Raw genomic sequence first — 22,975 nt, 5'->3', positions numbered from 1 at the left:
TCAAAATTTGATTGAAACTGCCCTCTGCAGAATTAGCATTGAAACCTAATGTCCTTTTCTCAGTCCTCATTCTTTTGACTTTTTTGCAATCTCTGACATAATCAAAGTCTCTAAATACTATCTCCTCTTTAGATTTTCATGATTCAGGTTCTTTTTTTTTTTTTTTTTTTTTTTTTTTTTTTTTTAACCATGTGCAGACCTCTCCTAATATCCTTTGCTGGAAGCCCTTGCTTATACCTACTAACCATAATTTTTCTCCCAGGTTGTCTAGGACCCTCTTCTTCTTTTTTTCTTCTATACTATCTTACATGTTGATTTCATCATAAATTCAATGAAATTTCTGTGTAGACGATTCCTAGACCTGTATATCCAGCCCCAACCTCCTCCTGAGTCCTCTCACCAGTTGAACTGGATGTCTCCATAGGCATTTCAGCTTCAACATTTCCAAGAAAGAATCCATCACCTTTCTCCCCCAAATTCATCTCCTTTTCTTATCTTCTTTAGAGGCCACCACCATCTTTGCAGTCATTCAGGCTTGCAACTTTGACATCATCTTCAACTCCTCAGACTCATGTTAGCCATACATTCAAATCTGTTCTACCTTTCTTTGCTTTTTTACATCTCTCATGTAAGCCTCCTCCTCTGCACTCATATAGCCATCATTCTGGTATAGGTCCCTATCATCTCTCATTTGACAATTTCTGGTTGATCTCTTTGTCTTACAACTCTCTCCATTCCAGTCCATGCTCTACTCAGTTGCCAAAAAAATTTTTATAAATTTAGCATAGTCTATGTCATCACCCCTCTCCTTCATTCAGTAAGTAAACTCTAGTGGTTTCCTTAAGGATCAAATATAAAAGCCTTTGGCATTTATTATTGTTCACAATCTGGTCCCTTCTTACTTTTCCAATTTTTTTCCGAGTCTTTTCCAAAACTTTACTCATGTATACAATGCTTTGGTTTTTCTTTGAACCCCTAGTTCTTAGCATAGTGACTAAAATAAGTGCTTAATTCTCAATGGATTTTATTATTCATGGTAGCTATTGCCCCATATGTCTCCTACTTTTCTTAGAATGAGTATCATTTTTTCCTCTCTTCTCATTCTCTTCTAAATCTGATACAAATTGTGTCTCCTCTAATCTGTAGGAGAAGGGTGATTTAGGGTCTCAAACCCTCCTGATCTCAAGAAGGGGCACACCCTCCTGTCCATAAGGGAAACTCCCAAGATAAGTAATCTCATTTAATTTTGAATTGAATTGAATTGAAAATCAGTCTCTCAGATTTTTCCCAAGATTGGCCCCGGTTTGGGGCCAAAGATCAAAGAAACCCCAATATATCTAGTGTTGTATGCCCAGACATTTCGCAAAAAAAATCCTAACAGGATTTTACTGTTGAAAGTAACTTTCTCATTTCCTCAGTCACTTAAACTTCCAATTTCTGCTTACTCTTAATCAGTTCACATATCCAATCCAATGTCAAATCTTGTCATTTCTCTCTCTACTTATACATCAATCCCTATGATTCAGTCCCTAATTGTTTCTTTAACCTCATATAATAATCATTCATTTGTCTCCTTACTTTCTTTTTCCACTTTCCATCCTCTGTGAGTTGCCAAAGTGATTTTCCTAAAGTGCAGGGAGAGCTGATCATATCAATTTGTATATCTTTAGGACTGAACATAAAACCCTATGATTGATATTTAAAGATCTGTTTTTCTTTCCTCCAAATACTCTACAATTCAGCTACTCTGACCCTTCTTTTCCCCTTCTATATGTTGACCCTTCTATATATATGACCCTTCATCTCCCATTCTATATGTTTGAACTCTCCATCTTCTCTCTCCATATCTCTTACTTCTTCCCTTTAGTTTCTCTGGCTTCAAGTCACAGCTTAAATTTCACTCTTTTCAAGAGATCTTTCCCAGGATGTTGTCCTTGCCTTGTCCCAGCTGTTATTGACTTATCTTTTGAAATTACACCCAATCTACTTTGTATATATCTTTGATGTATCTAGATATCTTCCTATTTGAAATTCTTGAGAGCCAGTACTATGTTTTTGTCCTTTTTGGGGAGAGAGTGGGGTAATCCTCAATGCTTTAACACAGTGTGGGCCTTAATAAGTATTTCATAAATGCTTTCTAAAAATTGACAGACTGACTTCAGGGAACCACATTTGAGGAAGGATGATGGCAATTTGGAACATGTCCAAAGGAAGGTCATCAGCATTATATAGAAGGCCTTATCTTCATGCACATGACAATTAATTTGGTGGCCAAATGAGAATCAATTGAAGGATGGTTAGCCTAGAGAAGAGGTGATGTTGGTGTGACATGATAAGCACATTTAAATAACTGAAGGGTTTTCAACTAAAAAGGGAATTAAATTTTTCCCACTTAGATTTATAAGAACAACATTGGAATTATGGGTAGAAGGAAACTACAAAGAACTAGGTTTAGCCTTGATGTAAAAAGGGGAAAAAAACCTTTCATAAAATTTGTACTGTCTAAAAACTAGTATATGCAATTTTAGGAGCTAGTGGTTTTTTTCTCACATCAAGTAAAGCTGGATGAATAACCATTTGCAGTCCAAGATAAAGAGATTATTATTCAGGTGTGAGATGGTTTAGAAACCTATGGACCAACTCTCAGAATATATTTTTAAGTGCATAAAATAAAATATATAGTATTACAAAGGATATATTTTGAAATTTAATTATCCAAATTTTAAAAAATTTACAGAATCCAAGTTAAGAACCCCTGAACCAGATGGTTTTTGAGGCTACCACCTTGAGTATTTTGATTTAGTGAGCAAAAAATAATCTATAAGCAACAATAAAGTGGGAAAGGCCAAATCTGTCTCCTTTTAAAAAACAACTTAATAAGGAAGTATGTAAATTGTGGTTGTTGATCATATTGGCAAATATGGCAAATAAAGGATCAAAGGACTTAGAGCTAGAAAGTCTTAAGATTTCAATGACCTTTTATCTATTTAGCAATATTATATACATTTAAATCACAAGCAGTGAAAATTCAAATACCTGATAATGCTTTGGATCAATGGTAATTGCTCGATTGAAATCCAGCACACTTTTATCCTTCTGAAGTTTTACTTTACAAAGGCCTCGTTGATAAAAGGCCTCAGCATATTCAGGATATGCTTTCACTGCTTTGTTAAAAGAGTCAAAGGCCTAGAAAGGTCACATAATAAAAAAGAAGCAACTTGAATCAATAAACCATATACCATCAATTTTGAAAGACCAGTGAAATAGTATGTGAATTTTAAAAGAATAACTTTTGTCCTATGGATATTTTTATTGCTCTTTTAAAAAGCATTATGTAAAGCAATACAAATAAAAATTAAAAACAAGTAACATTTTATAATTATTGACATCTATTTACTAAGTTTCTTTGCAAACGTTTGCAATCGAATTAATTAATGCTAAACAATGATTACCATGTTAAGAAAAATAATTGCTCCTCGTAGTAAATTGTGTAGATGATAATAAATGATGCTGGATTATTATTAATTTCTATTTACAGTTACAAAAATATTTCCTACAATTATTATTTTATATCATACTTTAAATAATCCAGTGAAGGAAACAGAACAGATATTAGTAACTATTTTTTACAGATTTTGAAAGCCAATCAACTAAATTATATGGCTTGCTCATATTGACATAATTTACTAATTGGCAAAGCTGTAACTTGTATCCACAACTTTACCAGCTTTTTATCATATCATAGTTTATTGTATATCATATATTTAAATTTTTGCCCACAGTAAAAAAAGAATGCTTATCAATTAAGAGTCAGGAATGAAATTTCAATTATTATGCTTCAAAAGTATTTATCATCCCAACATATGTAAGGTTTTTCAAGGAGAGCAAGAGTTATATTTCATCTTTGTATCCCCAGTGCCTCACACAGTGCCTAATAGGCAATGAGTATTTAAGAAATTTGTCTGTATGTCTGTATATAAATTAAAATTGAACTCTGACCATATAGAAGAAAGAAAGAAAGAAACAAACAAAAGGTAGGACAGCAAGGAATAAACCTTAAATTCTCTGAATTTCTTGCTGACACAACTAACACATGGCCTTTAGGCCAAATATACAAAAGTCTGAGCAAGAGTATGGCAAAATGTGACACATAACATAAAGAACACCCACAGATCCTTTTATTAAACTTAGAGTACTGATCAACTTCGTAGACAGTGGGTCATGATATTCTGAATGTGCCTAAGTATCTATTTAGGGATGAAGGAGTCATCCATTGCATTAACCATATACTATTGCACAGTATTTTTATTTTATTTTATTTTTTGATTTTTTTTTGCTAAGGCAATTGGGGTTGTGACTTGCCTAGGGTCACAGAGCTAGGAAGTGTTAAGTGTCTGAGACCAGATTTGAACTCAGGTCTTTCTAACTTAGGGCTGGTTCTCTAACCACTGAGCAGTATTTTTGTTTTTAATATATAAAATAATGGTCACAATATTGAAGTGTAAATTTTAATGTGTAAAGCTCAAGGTTGTCTATATAGTGTTCCAGAAATCTTGTTATTGTTTTAAGCTATTAATACTTTTTATTATTAATAAAAGAACATCAAGTATTAGCTGTAAAATCACATGATTGTTTTCAAACTGTTGATATTAATGACTTTGTTCTGCACAATTTGATCAGCCCCTATTATTGCCATTACAGACCAGCTAATTGGTTACTTTCTTAGTCTGATGTTTTTCACTACACTGAGATTTGTGCTTCAGAAAAAAATTGCTTCACAAAATATAGTTGGATTATTTTATGAAATATTTTCTAGAATTAGACTTACTGAATATATTTTAAATATTTTATTCAAGATACCAGTCATGAAATAAATATTAAAAATCATGATAATAAATCATTTCAATGAATATGTTGTGCCACGGTTCCCTTTTGATGTCCTCACCTAGTTTCCCTAATTGCCCTATTTGGTTACTCTGCCTCAGATTATAACCTTTCCCTCTTAATGTTTGATGAGATAAAGGTCTACCTGAGTTGCTCTGCCCCAAAACCCCAGGCTATAATCATTCCCTCTTAAATGGTTGATGAGATAAAGGTTTTATATCTTTAGATTATAATCATTCCTTCTTAATGTTTGACAGGATAAAGGTTTATCCATTTTAGATGTCATTAGAATATCAGTAACCTCTCTATACCTCCCTCCATTGTGTCATTGTTCTTGTTATCCTATAAAAAAGCTTGCTCTCTGATACTTAGGGCTGGTCCCAGTATATCTCTACATTTAATAAACTATCAAATTGGTCTCTAACCTCTGTCTTGCTAAGTTTCTATGGCATTACAAATAACATCAAGACTCATTACTGACAAAAAAAAAAAAAGACTCATTACTGAATAATAGATATGGTAAAAAAGTTGTGTGACTTATTATAGTAGTTGTAACAATGTTGATATTATATATTGGCAGATCACAGAAGTAGTCTTAGTCCCTTGGGGGAGATATAACCTTCATAAATGGGGTTCTTAGTGGACAATCAAAAGATGCCATGTTCCTTAACAGTTTCTAAAAATAACAAATACATATATTTCAAAAATCTCAGTAAATACCATTTGGAAAAAATCTTCTTCCATGTAACAAAGACCTAAGTGATAGTGACATTCTGCTTGTAGAAATGATCCCTTTGGTGTCTTATCTGTAGGAGATATTGCATCCAAAGCTCTTTTAAAAGTTATCACAGCATTCTAGAATAACAAAAAAAGTGAAAAATTTCCATTACTTGTTTAGAATCTGTGATTTTAAATTCTGTAATTTTAGAATTGAAAGGAATTTTAAAGGTTATCCAGCCTAACTTTCTTATTTTAAAAAAAGATTCAGAGAAGTTAAATAACATGTATATGCCAGACCAAGAATGAAAAACTAAGTTTCTGACCCTCCATCTAATATTCTTTCCATAACAACATCCATAACTATTGCATGTAGTATGCTTATAGTAAACATATTGAGTCAATTTTCTTAGAAAATTAAAATGTAGAAGTATTAGCTTAAAGAGTTCCTGAAGATATTAAAGAATTATTTCCTTAAAGTTCAAGTAAGATATTCATTCTATTTCAAAATACATTCCCTAATAATTTGGGGAAGCAAAATATTATACTTAATATTTTAATATCTACTTAATAGCAAAGAAGTGCTCACAAAAAATCTGATATAATTTTAATCAATTTTTATTTTGCTTTTAAATTTTTTTAAAGTAGATTACTGTTTGAAATTAAGCTACTAACAAATTATGCTTTTTAGCTATTAAATACATTACCAGCTTGAACAGTGATGAAAAAGTCCATTTCTTAAATTCCTAAAACCAATTCCATAATAAATGAAAATGAATTTTATGTGAATATGAATATATTTAAATTTATCGGGATCTTTTTTAAAAGAGTTCTTAACTTTGCCTATATTTTTACTGTTTTAGAAGCCAGAACAGTTGAAGGAAAGTTTAGTTTTTGTGAAGTACAACTTTGAAAACTGGTTTACTTTGGACTACAAATATAATTAGTCCAGAATTCTTTCTGTTTACTACTTCCACTCCAGCAGGACATTTTCGATTTGCTATATTCCTTCTACTCAGCCATCAATATATACCCAAACAAATACCCAGTGCTATGTTTTTTCATTAAGCTTCAATTATACTTACTGTTCAAATTAGTCCAGATAAACTGAATATCTGGTTGGTCTATATCCATTGTATTTGATTTTGAACATACAAATATAACCAAGTAGAAATTATCTTCTCCCCCAAACCCACCTCACCACCACTGTCATTCTTGATTCTTCTTTACCCCCACCCCCAGTCTTCAGTTCAATCAGTGGCAAAATCTTGTTAAGTCCACTAACACAACATCTTTTGTATCCATCTCCTATAGGAGCCTCCAAATTAACCTTCATACTTCTAGTCTGTCTTCTCTCCAAACTGTGGAATCCTTGAAACTGCTATCAACTAGTGCCAGGAAATCATGACCCAAGGGCTAAATCCATCCCACTGCCTGTTTTTATAGAATGTGCAAGTTAAGAATTACTGTAAAAATCATTATCCAGCAGACCAGCTTTGCCTTGTGGGGCATAGTTTGCTTATTCTTGAACTAGACTAGTTATCATTACCTCTCATTGTAATAAACCAAGTAAACAAGAACTATTAAAATTATTCATGCTTCAAGACTTCAAGAATTGCTTATTTGGGGCAGCATTTCTTTCACAAGATCAGATCAGATTCTTTCCACATCTTAAGGTAAATAATCATTACAATTTCTGGGAAGAGAAATAAATTCTCCTAAAACCATTGTACTAATGAAGAATCTGTGATTTAGTTGGAGTAGTCTTCAGATGGTTCATTGTTCTGTCCTTGGGCTTGTATTCAGAGCCCTTTTGATTTGGTAAGAGCTAAAACATCTTGTACTCTACCTCCAATAGTTCAAAGTCACCTCATGCCATCATGAATCATTCCTAGTAAAATTTCCTATGACCATTTTCCAAGTTCCACAAAATAAAGCATTATAGGAAAAGAATAAACATGACTATAATTTGTTTTTGTTTTTGTTTTTGCTAAGGCAATTGGGGTTAAGTGACTTGCCCAGGGTAACACAGCTAGGATATGTTAAAGTGCTTGAGGCCATATTTGAATTCAGGTGCTCCTGACTTCAGGGCTGATGCTCTATCCACTGTGCCATCTAGCTGCCCCTCTACTATAAATTTAAACAGCAATGTTATATACAGCATATTAATTCCATCAACACATTTAGTAAAAATTACTAAATTAAATTTTCTCACCTGTATTTTTTTAGCCTTCATTTGGGCTTTTCCTAATAGCATATAAATGGCAGGCTCTGGCCTACACAATGTGACTGAAAATAAGATTTTTAGAGCTTCTTTGTGTTGATTACAAAAGGAAAAAACCAATGATTGTTGAATAGGAGACAACTCAAAGGAACCTAAAAGTGAAGGAAATTTTTTTGTGTTTAATGTCACCTTCATCTAATTCACATAATATCAAAATGGTTAAGTACTTAGTGTTTAGAAATTGTTTTGAGAAAATCTTGTAATTCAAGAAATGTATATTACAATCATATCAAGTAATCCAGAAATATTATATTGACATCTTTAAGCAACTAGTAAACACTGTCAGCTATACTAACAAAAAAAGGAATTTCTATTCTCTATACTTGATGCAGATTGGGGCTACTTATAAGCACCAGCCATCAATTTTGCTGATTTCTAATTCCATGTACTGAGAGATTTGAGCATCCTCTTTTCACTCAAGAACAGTACTGATTGATCAACCCTTAGAGGGAGAATGGATCTCATATTGAGTACCAGCATAAGAACAGTTCTGTGGGTATAAATCCATTCTAAATTAGAGAGCCCCTCACCAATACTTTTACTATTTAGACAAAGAAGAAAATCAACCAACTAAACCCTCAATCAAAAAAAAAAATTGGTTTAATGACCTAGAAAAAATAACAACAAAATTCATATGGAAGAACAGAAGGTCAAGAATTTCAAGGGAATTAATGGAAAAAAAATCAAATGAAGGTGGCCTAGCTGTACCTGATCTAAAACTATATTATAAAGCAGCAGTCACCAAAACCATTTGGTATTGGCTAAGAAATAGATTAGCTGTTCAGTGCAATAGGTTAGGTTCAAAGGACAAAATAGTCAATAATTATAGCAATCTAGTGTTTGAGAAACCCAAAGATCCCAACTTTTGGAATAAGAATTCATTATTTGACAAAAACTGCTGGGAAAACTGGAAATTAGTATGGCAGAAATTAGGCATGGACCCACACTTAACACCATATACCAAGATAAGATCAAAATGGGTCCATGATTTAGGCATAAAGAACAAGATCATAAATAAATTAGAGGAATATAAAATAGTTTACCTTTTAGACTTGTGAAAGAGGATCAGAAAATAGAAACTTTTGATTACATCAAATTAAAAAGCCTTTGTACAAACAAAACTAATGCAAACAAGAATGGGAAGAAGGGAAGCAACAAACTGGGAAAACATTTTTACAGTTAAAGGTTCTGATAAAGGCCTCGTTACTAAAAATATATAGAGAATTGGCTCTAATTTATAAGAAATCAAGCCATTCTCCAATTGATCTAGTAATTACCCATGCATATGTACTGTCAACAAAAAGTTATAATTAAAAAAAAAATATTGGATTTGGAGTCAATAAGAATTGAACTTTAATCTTGCCTCAGATAGTTACTCACTACATGACACAATCTCACTCAGTCTCAGTTTCTTCATCATAAAATATGGGTAGTAATAATACTTTGTTGTAAGGATTGGGGTGAGGATCAAAGAGAAACCATAACTACTCTGTAAATCTTAAAGCACTATATAGATGCTAGTAATGAGTTATTTACTACATATGAGAGACCAGTGATACAAAGACAGAAAAAAATCCCCAAGTAGTCCTTGTCCTCAGGAAGCTTGTATACAAATTTTTGGGGAAACAGTAAGTAGAAAGATGAGTAAATATAAAATATAGTAATTTGGGGGGACATTATTAATAGGACATCAGGAAAAGTCTCATATAGGAGATGGCACTTCTACAAAGCTTTGAAAGAAGTCAGAAGTTCTGATCAAAGGTCTGGAGCAAGTACATTGCAACCATGAGCTATAGCTTATGGAAAATCATACTGATGGGCAATAGAATATCAATATATAAGTAACAATAAACAGGTCAATTTGACTAGAACATAAAAGTGCATGAAAGCAAGAAATACACAATAAGATAGTGGCCAGGAGCCAAAGTGTAAAAACTTTAAATCTCCAACTAATGAGTTCAGATTTTTATTCAAGAGACAACCAGGGGTCCTGGGATTTGCTGAACAGGAGAATGATGTCATCTGAACTATGTTTTCAGAATATCACCTTTGCAGTGGTGGAGGGCATAGTTTGGAAAGGGAAGCAATTTGTAGTCAGGAATTTAATTAGTATACTCTTGAGATGGGCCAGGCAAGAAATAATAAAAGTTGAATCATGTTGTTTATGGTGGTATTATGGAAAGAAAGGGATGATGTGGAGATAAGACCAAGAATCTTGTCAAATGATTAGAGAAAGAGGAGTGACAGTGAAGCATAAAGGATAATATTTAATTTGCATAGCTGGGAGAAGAGTGGCAGAAGAGTGATAATCTCAATAGAAATAGAAGAGAGAGAGGTAAGCTTGGGGAGAGAAGATATGAGTTTTCTCTCATGATGCTTAATTTAAGATGCATTTAGTTTTTGAACTTTTGTTTTGGCAAAAGAATAGTAAAAATTTACCATGAACATTTCCTCCATCGAAATGACTCTTACTGTCTTGCAAATATACCCATTATCAATGGGAATAATAGAATTCCTTAGCAGGAAGGGCAGGACACACATTTGGAAGTCACACATAACATTTTATTGGTGAAAACACCACATAGACAAATAAGAAAGTAGAAATTTTATAAAAAATAAATACAAAGTGTTTGGGAGATACTCAGTTTGGGGGAAAAATTAGGAAATATCTCATGTAGGAGGTGGCAACTGTTGCCTCTTTGTGACCAATACTTAATTGTTAAAGATCACAGATAAAGGTCATATGCATGACCAGGATATATGCATGCAACAGCAGTTCATACTTCTCATACTGCAAAAAGCCTAATGCTGTTTCTTTTGGACCTGCACCCTGTTACTCTCCTACAGATAGTTAAGGTCAGTAATTTGATCTTGTGGCTGTATTTTATCACTTATCTCATAATTTTTCTCTGCTGAGTTTCTCTTTGTAGATAGAGTTTTGAATTTGACTTCTTCAGGGTACCTGCTGGCCACTTTGGTCCCCAACTACTAGGCTACTGGGATTTCCTTGTTAAGGACAATGATACCTTTTTAGTGATAATGGAGCTGTGAACCTCCACAACTAGATGCAAATCAATACATTACCTAGTATTGGAGAACCTGGAGTCATATCTTAGCCCTAGACTATCAGAACAGAAATAGTGTTGTGCCACAGTTCCCTTTTGATGTCCTGACCAAGTTTCCCCATTGTCCTATTTAGTTACTTTGCCTCAGGTTATAACATTTCCTTCTTAAATGGTTGATGAGATAAAAGTTTTATGTCTTTAGATTATAGTCATTCCTTCTTAATGTTTGACAGGATAAAGGTTTATCCATTTTAGATGTCATTAGAATATCAATAACTTCCCTCCATTGTGTCATCTTAGGTGCCTCCCCCCATTAGGTTATCCTTATCCAGGTACCTCCCCCATTATGTCATTATTCTTGTTATCCTATAAAAAAACCTGCCCTCTGATACTTAGTGCTGGATTCTTTGAGATTATAGTATTGTCCAGTCCTGGGACCAAGATCCATTTGGTCCCAGTATATCTCTCCAATTAATAAACTATTAAATTGGTCTCTAATCTCTGTCTTGCTCAGTTTCTACGGCATTACAGAGGTTACTTGGGTCACATAGGCTACTCGGAGAATCATTTCCTGGTACTTGTAGTTATAGCAGGAGATCTATGTCTGGGTATCTGTGCCAGGGGGCTGTCTAGAAGGTCTGAGAACACCATAAACTGTAACATCCCTGTCAGAACCATAACAGGAATGGAATAATTAAAAAAAAAAAAAAAAGAAAGAAACGGTAGATTTGGGATAAAACTAAATCTGACAAAAATTACTGGGAAAATTTGAAAATAGTATGGGAGAAACTAGGCAATGACCAATGTCTAACACCATATACCAAAATAAGATCAAAAATCGGTTCATGATTTAGATATAAAGGATGCTATTATAAGAAAATTAGGAGAGTAGGGGATAGTCTTTTTTTTTTAGATCTGTGTAGAAGGTAGGAATTTATAGCCAAAGAAGAACTAGAGAACATTCTGAAATGCAAAATGGACAATTTTTATTACATTAAATTAAAAAGGTTTTGCACAAACAAAAACAATGCAGTCAAGATTTGAAGGAAGCTGAAAGCTGAAAAAAAAATTAAAGTTAGTGCTTCTGATAAACCCAAATTGGTTTAAATGTATAAGAATACAAATCATTCCCCACTTGATAAATAGTCAAAGGATATGAGCAGACAATTTTCAAATGAAGAAATTAAAATCATTTCTAGTCATATGAAAAAATGCTCTAAATCACTACTGATTAAAGAAACGCAAATTAAGCCAACTGTGAGGTATTACTTCACATCTCTCAGATTGACTAAAATGACAAGAAAAGATAATGGTAAATATTGAAGGGCATGTGGGAAAGCTGGGACACTAATGCATTGTTGGTGTGATTGTGAAATGATCCAACCATTTTGGAGAGAAATTTGGAACTATGTTTGAAGGGCTATACAATTGTGAATATATTTTAATCTAGCAATGTCTCTCCTGAGTCTATATCCCAAGGAAATAATAAAAGAAAGGAAAGGACCCACATGTGCAAAAATGTTTGTAGCAGTTTTTTTTGTAGTGGCAAGAAACTGGACATTTAGTGAATACCCATCAGTTGGGGAATGGTTGAATAAGTTATGGTATATGAATGTAACGGAATATTACTGTTCTATAAAAAATGATGAGCAGGCTAATTTTAGAAATGCCTGAAAAGACATAAATTGATTCTAAGTGAAGTGATTAGAACCAAGAAAACATTGTACACAGTAACAAGATTATGTCATAATCAATTATAATGAATTTGACCCTTTTCAACAATAGGTGACTCAAGACCATTCCAATGGATTTGTGAAGATGTGCCATCTGCATTCAGAGAGAGAACTAAGAAGACTGAATGTGGATCAAAGCATACTATTTTTCACCTTTTTGTTGTAAATGGTTTTATCTTCTCTCATGTTTTTTCCCTTTTGATTTGATTTTTCTTGTTCAGCATTATGAATATGATATTATGTTTAGAATTATTCATGTTTAATCTATATTGGATTGCTTGCTGTCTTGTGGAGGGGGAAGGGAGGGAAAGAGGGAGAAAAATTTGGAATATAATGTTTTACAAAGGTGAATGCTGAAAACTATCTTTGCCTGTACAAAAAATACTATTAAAAAAGAAGAAAAAGAAAGCAAAGACCCTTCAGAATCAGAGCCCACAGTGGCTTATAACAAGGCAGAGACAGAAAGCAAGGATTGAGGAAAAGGATGGGGCTTAATACCAGTCACTCCATGTAGAAAGCAACAATAGTCATGTTGAAAATACGGAGGGGGTAGAGCTAAACAAATCCTATCTAATCATTCCAGAATATTGAGAAAAGTGACCCAATATAAAATCCTCATCCAAGAAGTGAGGCTGAAAATATGAGTAAACAGTTGTTGTTCAATCATTTTAGTTACACCTGAGTCTTCATGACCCTATTATAGAATTTTTTTTGGCAAAGATACTGAAAAGGTTTGCCATTTCCTTCTCTAGTTCATTTTATAGATGAGGAAATGCAGGCAAATAGAGTTAAATGCCTTGCCAAAGGTCACACAGCTAGCAAATTCCTGAGGCCAGATTTGAACTCAGGAAGATAAGTCTCCCTTACTTCAGGCCTAACACTCTTATCCACTGTGCCACTCAAGTTTCTTCATGATCCCATGAACTAGTCCAAGCAAGTATTTGTTGGCAAAGATACCGAAGTGCTTTGCCATTTCCTTCTCTAGTGTATTCCCATTTTACAGATAAAGAATTGAAGCAAATGAAAATTAAGTGATTTTTCCAGGGTCATACAGGTAGTAAGAAGTGGTAGAAAACATTAAGTATGATTAAGAAGTAGTTTGGTTTAAGAGTATCAAGGAAAGCCTGCGACAAAGTATGTCAAGATACTTATTGGTATTTAGTTATCAAAGCAAATCAATTAATATCTATGTAATACCAATCTTAATATATATCTTTAGATCTATAAAATGGACCAACAAATTATTCCAACAAATACCTGTACAATGTTAATGAAACACAGGGACTATAACTTTCCAGGCAGCTATAGAAACCTTAACATTTCTTTGCTAAAACAGAGGAAGAGGACTGACAGACATTCTTAGGGAATATAATCAATAGATCAAAAACTTAAGAACTTTGGGGAGAACTTTCTTCAGAGAGGAATAGTAATGTCAATATCAATTCAATTAGCAATAGTTAGGGTCAATAAAAATTCACATCATTAGATTTGTAGAATATTAAATGAGAATTGTCTGCTTCTGGATGGAGTTTATGAAATTGCTAAGATTCAAGAATAGAATTAAACAGCCCTTTATGGGGCATATCCATATAAACTTGACTAACAATATGATTACCAGAAGAATAGAACCAATGCCTGAGTCACTTGGACTTATATTTGTGGAAATGGGTTTATGATGATGATTCAGGACATTATTGTCATTAGAAATTGTAGAAAGGTTGCCCATAAAAAGCCTAGACTTCAGTGATTGATGTAGATTATTCAAAGAAATGATAGAAACAATGCAGTACATCATTTGTAGAATAGTGAATACTTATCAATTTATTATTGAATGGCTAAACTTAAACATCAGAAGCTCATAGTCTTTCATGAACTAACAGACAACAAATTTCCATATTACAAATTTAGACCTCAAAATATCTTGGAGAATTCAATCAATAACTAGCACTGGAACTAGACTACTAGCCAAACTACTGCCTCAAATTACTTGAATGTTATATTAAAGAGTGTTTTTAATAGGTGTTGCTATTCCAAATGCTCTTAATTGACAAATTATATGTAATGAAAAGTTTTCAAATATATAGAGACAGCAGAGGAGATAAAAATCTTGTGGAAACAAGATGACGTGTATCTCATATTTTCTTATCTAGTTATGATTTGTGCTGATGATGCTTTTAAAGGATTAAATGAAATAATATTTTTATTCAACATAAGAAGTTGTTTTATCTATTTGTGCAATAATTTTTAGAACATCACTAGCAGGTTAGTGACTTATTACAGGATTATTTCTAGTTGTGTACATCACTGACAAAGAAAAGAATAAAATGATGAAATTGTATCACAATGAAAGTGCAAATGGATCAAATACCAAATAGAAAGCTCATGTTTTACTAATACAAACAATAGAATGATTAACTTGAAGGGTATGACTGAAATCACTTTTTTTTTCTTCCAAAACTGGAACATGGTCAGGTCAGAGAAGATTAATTAATTATTGGATAAAACAATTCTTGGTGGTATATTAATTACCTTAAATCCATTATCAATCAGTCTTAAATAGAACTGAATATGACTTTTAAGTGAGAGTCATACCAAAGCATCATACTAATTTGTTGATGAATGGATAGCATTAAATTAGAAGACTTTATTGGAAAAAGAACTTAAATTATTATTTTATGACAAGGAAATTTTTCCCAGTGACATCAAAATGTCATATGGACTAGATAATTTTATAATTGTTAAATTGTTCCAAATAAAAAGAGATCAAAATTTGTGAGCTTGAATCTAGAGATCAAAACAAACCAATAGGTAAAACCAGTATTTATAAATCTTTCAATGAGAGGGCACAGGAAGGAGGAGGAGAAAGAATCTAGAATGCAAAAAATTTTTAAATGAATGTTAAAAGTTGATTTTACAAATAACTGAAGAAAAATAAAATACTAAATTTTTTTTCAAATAATTAAAAATTTTCCTGTTTATTTCTAAAAAATACAAGTTGAACATAAAGTTATCAAAAAAAAAGTAGAGAATGTACATGTTTAAGAGTCTGACAGATATCCTGAAGCTTAATGGGAAGAATACATTTAGATAAGTTAACAGCTATTGACAATGCTGTTGTTAATGGTATACTTTTGGTATGATAAAATGAACAGTAGATTTGGATGTCCAAAAAAATCCTACAAAAACCCTCCTTGTTATATTAATGAATCACATAGCATATAGTGCCTACAAAAGACCAACATTTTCTGGTCAAAAAAGAAGGGACAAGATTGCTAGATGTTTTCAGAACACACCAAGCAGGTTAAAAAATTTACAGAAATATTCTTGGAACAAACAGATTTTACTTCACTAAACAATAATAAAGAGTGATAACAGTTATATGTCACTAAATTTTTAAAATGTCAACAAAAGATCTACCTCTAGAAAAAGTCTCTGAAATGACTAAAGTCCAAAAGCAGAATCAAAAGGGGTTTTAAGCGTGACATCCATATAAATTCATGCAAAATAATATGTTGACAAAGAAACATCAAAGAGATTGAATCAAATGGATTTGTTTACAGAAATAGAGGAGTTTATGATAATAATCTAAGGTCAGGTTATTGACACTAGAAATTATAGAAAGGTTAACCTTAGGAAATACAAAATTATTGGCTGAATAATATTATACATCAAAATGGTATAGAAATCAAGCAGCATTGTAGGATGTAAATTTTTAGCATATGTCAGCTATCTAGAAAACCATAATCCTATAGCTAGAATGATTCTCAAAAAATTTGCTGTTCTTTATATACTAACAGCTGCAAATTTCCATTCTTTTCAAAGATATACTTTAAAATATTTCCTCATGCATTAGTTGTTTAAAAAACACATTGTAGTTACATAGCTATAGTTATAAGTAAAATCTACCTTTGTTCATTCGTGCTACTTGGAAAATAGTGGACTTTGCAAGATCATACCGCTTCATCTCAAGTAGATAGCGTCCTCTGTAAGGAACAAAAGTAGTTTTTCAGACTAAATGAGAAAAAAGTCAACTTTAAGGAATAACTTAAGGGATAACCATTGTAATGAGTAAATGCATAAATATGTTATATATGTTCATAAGAGGACTATGTATTTGTACATGATTTGATTAGTCAGTGCAATTTACCAAGGTGAAATATTTATGAAGAGTACTTTTGAAGAGAGGATGTCAAAGTTTTAAATCCAAGTAAATATTAAACATAATTTTCCACATTCTGTTTCATTTATAACCAAAAAAAAAAGCAAAAAATTCAATTTTCCTACTCATAAAGAAGGGCGAATCATAAGAGAGAAGCAGCTTTGATATGTTGATAGAATTGCTTCAGTTATAACATACTGGTAAAGAGATTTTCCCCACATAGAAAATAACACACTTTGTTAAATGTTCTACAAAGTAATGAGAACTGAATAAAATAGAACTATTTAAGAAAAACAACTAATTCTACTTTTGTATCCACTCCCTTTTGTCCATTCTCAAGGCCACTTTCCTAGTTTAGGCCCTGATAGTCTTTCTTCAGGTCCATTATAAATTGGCCTCTCTGTCTCATCTTTTTGCACTTCAATCAATATTCTGTACACATGCAAAAAAGATATAATTCCATCACTTCCCTGGCTCAGAAGCTCCAGGGTCTTTTTGTTGACTCTACAACAAAATACTCTTCTGTTTTGTTATTCAATGCCCTTTCAAATCTGGCTACAATGTAGTTTCTGGCCTTATTATCCATTTTTTCTCTTCACAGTCAATGGTTTAGCCAAACCAACCAAACATTTCCTTTCACAGGAACTCTACTTTGGTAGAGGGAAGTGTGCTTCAGATTCAGAAGAAAGGAAATTTTGAGGGGGCGGAGCCAAGATGGCAGAGAGGACACACATGTCTTTCTGTGCCCTCCTCTGCCCTCAAACTATTTTACAAAACTCAACCTTTGAATTAGTGCATGACTGTTAGAACCTACAAATATTGGGAGTACAACACATGACCAACAGAATATAATCTCAAAATTCACCAGAAAAGATCTGTTTTTGCTCACGCGGGGACAGAACGGGGCTAGGCCAGGTGCAGACTCAGGCAGATAGGCAGTGAGAGCATGGAGAACAGCATGCTGAGCAGACCAGAGGGAGGCAGGGCATAGTCTCTGCTGATGGAAAATCTGTGGGGAGAACTCCACCACCATGTTGGCTACTCTGCCCTGGCAGCAAGCCAGTAGATCAGCAAAGAAGCTATGAACATAGAAGGGAATGACTATAACCCCAAAACACTAGAGTCTCTTGGGACCTGGTCACACCTACCCAGCACTGGGAGAGGGACTCAGCACAGCTGTGCAACTGCCAATCCCAGCACAACCACTGCTGCTTTACTGCCACTTCCTGTTGTCTGTTGAGGGAGCTTAAAAATACCCCACTACCACAGCCTTTTGGGGGGGGAAAGGGGAAATAAATAAGTAAAAAGGCTACTGAGCTCTAACTATAGATAGCTTCTATACTGAAAGAGAACAGATTTCAAACCCTGAGGAGATTGGGTGTTTGTCTCTAGATGAAAACCCAAAGTTGGATATGATCTGGTCCCCACCACATAAGGCTTCTCATAGAAGAAATATAAAATGATCTTAAAAGAAAGATAGAAGAAAAATGGGGAAAGGAAAGGAAAGCTTTACAAGAGGGTCTGGATAAGGCTTATATAACTCAATAAAAGATTGTGTGGAAAAAGAAAACAGAATTTGTGAAGTGAAAAAAAAATAACTCCTAAAAAAATAAAATTGGCAAAAAGAAAAAAAAGAACATGGAAGAAAACAACTCATTTAAAAACTCAATTTCACAAATACAAAAAGAAATTTAAAAAGTAAATGAAGAAAATTATTTATTAAAAATCAGAATTGAACAAATGGAAATGAATGACTGGAAGAGATACCAAGAATCAGTCAAGCAAAACTAAAAAAAAAAAAAAAAAAAAAAAAAAAAAAAAAAAAAAAAAAAAATAGAAAAAAAAGTTAAATACATACTTGGGAAAACAACAGACCTGGAAAATAGATCTAGGAGAGATAATCTAAAGATTATTGTACTCCCTGAAAATCATGATGAAAAAAAGGAGCCTAGACACTATTGTTCAGGAAATCATCAAAGAGACCTGCCCAGATGTCAATAGAATCAGAAGATAAAATAGCCATTGAAAGATTCGTTGATCACCTACTGAAAGAGATCCCAAAATTAAAACAAGAAATATTGTGGCTAAATTCCAGAACTATTTATCAGACCAAGTGAAAAAAATACTACAAGCATACAGAAAAAAAACAATTCAAACACCGAGAAACCACAATAAGGATTACTCAGGATCTAGCAGCATCCCACATTAAAAGATCAAAGGGCAGGGAATCTGATATTCCAAAAGGCAAAGGAACTTGGAATGCAGACAAAAATAAATTACCCAGCTAAACTGAGCATTTTCTTCCAGGGAAGAAGATGGATATTCAATGAAATAGGTGAATTCCACTTATTTTTGATGAAAAAGCCAGAGCTAAACAAAATAGTTGACCTCCAAATATAGGACTCAAGAGAAGCATAAAAAGGTTAAAAAGAACTCTTGAGAACTGTATTTCTGTTATGGGCATACATAGAGAGTGCATGTATAGTTTGATGTTATAATATTAAATTGATGATGTTATTGATGATGTTATAATATTAAAAAAGGAATTAGAAATGGAAAGAGGATTGTACCAGAAAAAGGGAAAAGTGGAGGTAAAAAGAGGGAAATTACATCTCACAAAGAGGCAAAGGAAACCTATTGTATTTGAGGGAAAGAAGGGAGGGGGATCAACATAGTGTGACCCTTACTCTCATCAGAACTGGCTCAAAGAGAAAATATTAAACATATTTGGTTTACAAAGAAATTTCTCCCACCTCATTGAAAAGTGGGAGGGGAAAAGTGAAAAGGAAAGGGGTAGGCTAAATAGAAGGGAATATATCAATAATAAGGGAAAGGTTTAAGAAAGGGGGAGGGACTAAGAAGGAGGGAGGAATTTTAAAGAGGGAGGACTGTGTAAGGCAAGTGGTGCTCATAAGTTTAATACTGGGGATGGGGGGTAAGGGAGAAAGGAAAGAGGAAAGCATAATCTGGGGGTAACAAGATGGCAGGAAATACAGAATTAGTAGTTTTAACTGTAAAAATGTGAATGGGGTAAACTTCCCATAAAGCAGAGGCAGATAGCAAACTGGATCAAAAGCCAGAATCTTACAATATGTTGTTTACAGGAAACACACTTAAAGCAGAGTGATACATACAGAGTAAATTTAAAAGGCTGGAACAGAATCTACTATGCTTCAGGTGAAGTAAAAAAAAGCAGGGTTAGCAATCCTGATCTCAGATCAAGCAAAAGCAAAAATTGATCTAATTAAAAGAGATAAGGAAGGAAACTATATCTTGCTAAAGGGTAGCATAAATAATGAAGCATTATCAATATTAACATATATGTACCAAGTTTATACCATCTAAATTACTAAAGAAGTTAAGAGAACTGCAAGAAGAAATAGACAGCAAAACAATAGTGGAAGATCTCAACCTTGCACTCTCAGAATTAGATAAATCAAACACAAAATAAGAAAGAATTTAAAAAGGTAAATAGAACACTAGAAAAGTTAGATATGATACATGCTTGGAGAAAACTAAATGGAGACAGAAAGGAATATACTTTCTTTTTGGTAGTTCATGAAACCTATACAAAAATTGACCATATATTAGGACATAAAGACCTCAGGATCAAATGCAGAAAGGCAGAAATAGTAATTGCATACTTTTCAGATCATGGTGCAATAAAAATTACATTCAATAAAAGCCAGGGGAAAACAGACCAAAAAGTAATTGGAAACTAAAGAATGAATGGGTGAAACAGCAAATCATAGACCCAATTAATAATTTCACCCAAGAGAATGACAATAATGAGACAACATACTAAAATGTGTGGGATACAGCCAAAATGCCAATAAGGGGAAATTTTATATTTCTAGAGGCTTACTTGCATAAAATAGAGAAAGAGAAAATCAATGAATTAGGTTTACAACTAAAAAAGCTAGAAAAAGAGCAAATTAACCCCCCCCCCCCACACACACACTAAACTTGAAATTCTAAAAATAAAAAGAGATTAATAAAATTGAAAGTAACAAAAACTATTGAATTGGTTCTATGAAAAAACCAACAAAATAGATAAACTCTTGGTAAATTTGATTCGAAAAAGGAAAGAGAAAAATCAAATTGTTAGTTTTAAAAATGAAAAGGGGGAACTTTGCACTAATGAAGAGGAAATTAGAGCAATAATTAGGAGTTACTTTGTCCAATTTTATGCCAATAAATTTGATAACTTAAATGAAATGGAAGAATACCTTCAAAAATATAGCTTGCCCAGATTAACAGAGGAAGAAGTAAATTGGTTAAACAGTCCCATCTTAGAAAAATAAATATAACAAGCTATTAATCAACTCCCTAAGAAAAAATCACGAGGACCAGATGGATTTACATGTGAATTTTGCCAAACATTTAAAGAACAATTAACTCCAATATTATATAAACATTTGAAAAAATAGGGATTGAAGGAGTCCTAACAAATTCCTTTTATGGCACAGACATGGGTACTGATTCCTAGACCAGGTAGACTGAAAACAGAGAAAATAAATTATAGACCAATTTCCCTAATGAACATTGATGCAGAAATCTTCACTAAAATATTAGCAAAAAGATTACAGAAAATAACCCCCAGAATAATACACTATGACCAAGTAGGATTTATACCAAGAATACAGAGCTGATTGAATATTAGGAAAACTACTAGTATAATTGACTATATCAATAACCAAATTAACAAAAACCTTATGATCATCTCAATAGATGCAGAAAAAGATAAAATCTAATACCCATTTCTATTAAAAATACTAGAGAGTATAGGAATAAATGGACTTTTCCTTAAAATAGTCAGTAGCATGTATGTAAAACCATCAGTAAGCATCACATGTAATGGTAATAAACTGAGTGAAACAGGGTTGTCTACTATCACCATTCTTATTCAATATTGTAATAGAAATGCTAGCTTCAGCAATAAGAAATTAAAAGAATTAGAGTAAGTAATGAGGAAACCAAATTATCACTCTTTGCAGATGATATGATGGTATACTTAGAGAACCCCAGAGATTCTACTAAAAAGCTATTAGAAATAATCCACAACTTTAGCAAAGTTGCAGGATACAAAATAAATCCACATAAATCATTAGCATTTTTATACATCACTAACAAAATCCAACATCAAGAAATACAAAGAGAAATCCCATTTAAAATAATTGTCGATAGTATAAAACATTTGGGAATCTATCTGCCAAGGGAAAGTCAGGAACTATATAAGCAAAAGTACAAAACACTTTCTATACAAATAAAGTCAGATCTAAGCAACTAGAAAAATATTAAGTGCTCTTGGATAGGTCAAGCAAATGTAATAAAGATGACAATACTACCTAAACTAATCTATTTATTTATACTATACCAATCAGACTCCCAAGAAACTATTTTAATGACCTAGAAAAAATAAAAACAAAATTCATCTGGAAGAACAAAAGGTCAAGAATTTCAAGGGAACTAATGGGAAAAAAAATCAAATGAAGGTGGCCTAGCTGTACCTGATCTAAAATTATATTAAAAAGCAGGGGTCACCAAAACCATTTGGTATTGGCTAAGAAATAGACTAGTTTATCAGTGGAATAGGTTAGGTTCACAGGACAAAATATTCAATAACTATAGCAATCTAGTGTTTGACAAACCCAAAGACCCCAACTTTTGGGATAAGAATTCACTATTTGACAAAAACTGCTGGGAAAAGTTGAAATTAGTATGGCAGAAACTAGGCATTGACCCACATTTAACACCATATACCAAGATAAGATCAAAATGGGTTCATGATCTAGGCATAAAGAATGAGATTATAAATAAATTAGAAGAATATAGAATAGTTTACCTCTCAGACCTGAGGAGGAGGAAGGAATTTGTGACCAAAGAAGGAGTAGAGATCATTTTTGATTATATCAAGTTAAAAAGCTTTTGTACAAATAAAACTAATACAGACAAGATTAGAAGGGAAACATTAAACTGGGACAACATTTTTACAGTTAAAGGTTCTGATAAAGGCTTAATTTCCAAAATATATAGGGAATTGACTCTAATTTATTAGAAATCAAGCCATTCTCTGGTTGGTAAGTGGTCAAAAGATGTGAATAGACAATTTTCAGATGAAGAAACTGAAACT

General features: G+C 32.9%; 1 protein-coding gene across 4 annotated transcripts in view; it reads right to left on the bottom strand.

The window, feature by feature from the left end:
* The window catches only part of TTC6 (tetratricopeptide repeat domain 6), a 309,674-nt gene that overhangs the window by 62,767 nt on the left and 223,932 nt on the right, over positions 1-22,975 (bottom strand). For all 4 annotated transcript variants that reach the window (XM_031952943.1, XM_031952946.1, XM_031952945.1 and 1 more), the window contains 4 exons: positions 16,590-16,666; positions 7,817-7,977; positions 5,605-5,739; positions 3,037-3,186 (listed from right to left, as the gene is read on the bottom strand). In XM_031952943.1, coding sequence (XP_031808803.1) covers positions 3,037-3,186; positions 5,605-5,739; positions 7,817-7,977; positions 16,590-16,666 — 523 coding nt within the window. The remainder of the gene's footprint in view (positions 1-3,036; positions 3,187-5,604; positions 5,740-7,816; positions 7,978-16,589; positions 16,667-22,975) is intronic.

Source organism: Sarcophilus harrisii, chromosome 2, assembly GCF_902635505.1.
Source record: "Sarcophilus harrisii chromosome 2, mSarHar1.11, whole genome shotgun sequence".
In the NCBI taxonomy this organism is placed as follows: domain Eukaryota; kingdom Metazoa; phylum Chordata; class Mammalia; order Dasyuromorphia; family Dasyuridae; genus Sarcophilus; species Sarcophilus harrisii.
Note: the sequence above shows the minus strand (reverse complement) of the source record. Positions and strands in the feature narration are given on the sequence as shown.